The sequence below is a fragment of the Octopus bimaculoides genome, chromosome 3 (genome assembly GCF_001194135.2).
Source record: "Octopus bimaculoides isolate UCB-OBI-ISO-001 chromosome 3, ASM119413v2, whole genome shotgun sequence".
NCBI lineage: Eukaryota > Metazoa > Mollusca > Cephalopoda > Octopoda > Octopodidae > Octopus > Octopus bimaculoides.
In genome coordinates this window covers 94,727,558-94,728,081 of record NC_068983.1, presented here as the reverse complement: position 1 = coordinate 94,728,081, position 524 = coordinate 94,727,558, and the positions used below count along the sequence as shown (strand labels likewise).

Genomic DNA, 524 nt, shown 5'->3' with positions numbered 1-524 from the left:
TCATCGTTAAATTGGCATTTTTGAAGATACCATCCTCCTGATGATATACAGCCAAATACCACCACTGAAAACAGCTGTAATAGAAACAAAACATGAATTTAGAGAACATAAAAATAAAATAAAACATCTGTAAAAGTAAAAAGAGAACAATTATTATAATACCGGAAACAACTGGGGAGTATGGTTAAAATGTGATTTAACTGTCAATAATCCACCTGAAATAGCTCGTTTTAAAGTGTTCATATCTAAATTGAATTGAAATATACCTATAACTTCATGTAAAAACTTTTTATGTTCCAAGCACCAAATTAATAATGGTAAAGTTAGTTATTTTACTAAATAGATTTTAGTTCCTTAGGAAAATTTTGATAAAGAATATCAGAAGAATTTTAGTCTTTTAGAAAATATCTGAAAAATAAAACAAGAAAATCTGTGTGGATTGTCATCTAGTATAACTAATGGATATGATACAAAATGGATTTGAATTAAGAAAACTATAACAAAACTAAAGTAATACAACAGCA

At 26.5% G+C, this 524-nt stretch overlaps 1 protein-coding gene across 2 annotated transcripts in view; it reads right to left on the bottom strand.

Moving 5' to 3' along the window:
• Positions 1 to 524, bottom strand: part of LOC106873979 (synaptogyrin-2) — a 35,469-nt gene that overhangs the window by 14,345 nt on the left and 20,600 nt on the right. For both annotated transcript variants that reach the window (XM_052966337.1, XM_052966336.1), the window contains exon 2: positions 50 to 74. In XM_052966337.1, the coding sequence (XP_052822297.1) occupies positions 50 to 74 (25 nt within the window). The remainder of the gene's footprint in view (positions 1 to 49; positions 75 to 524) is intronic.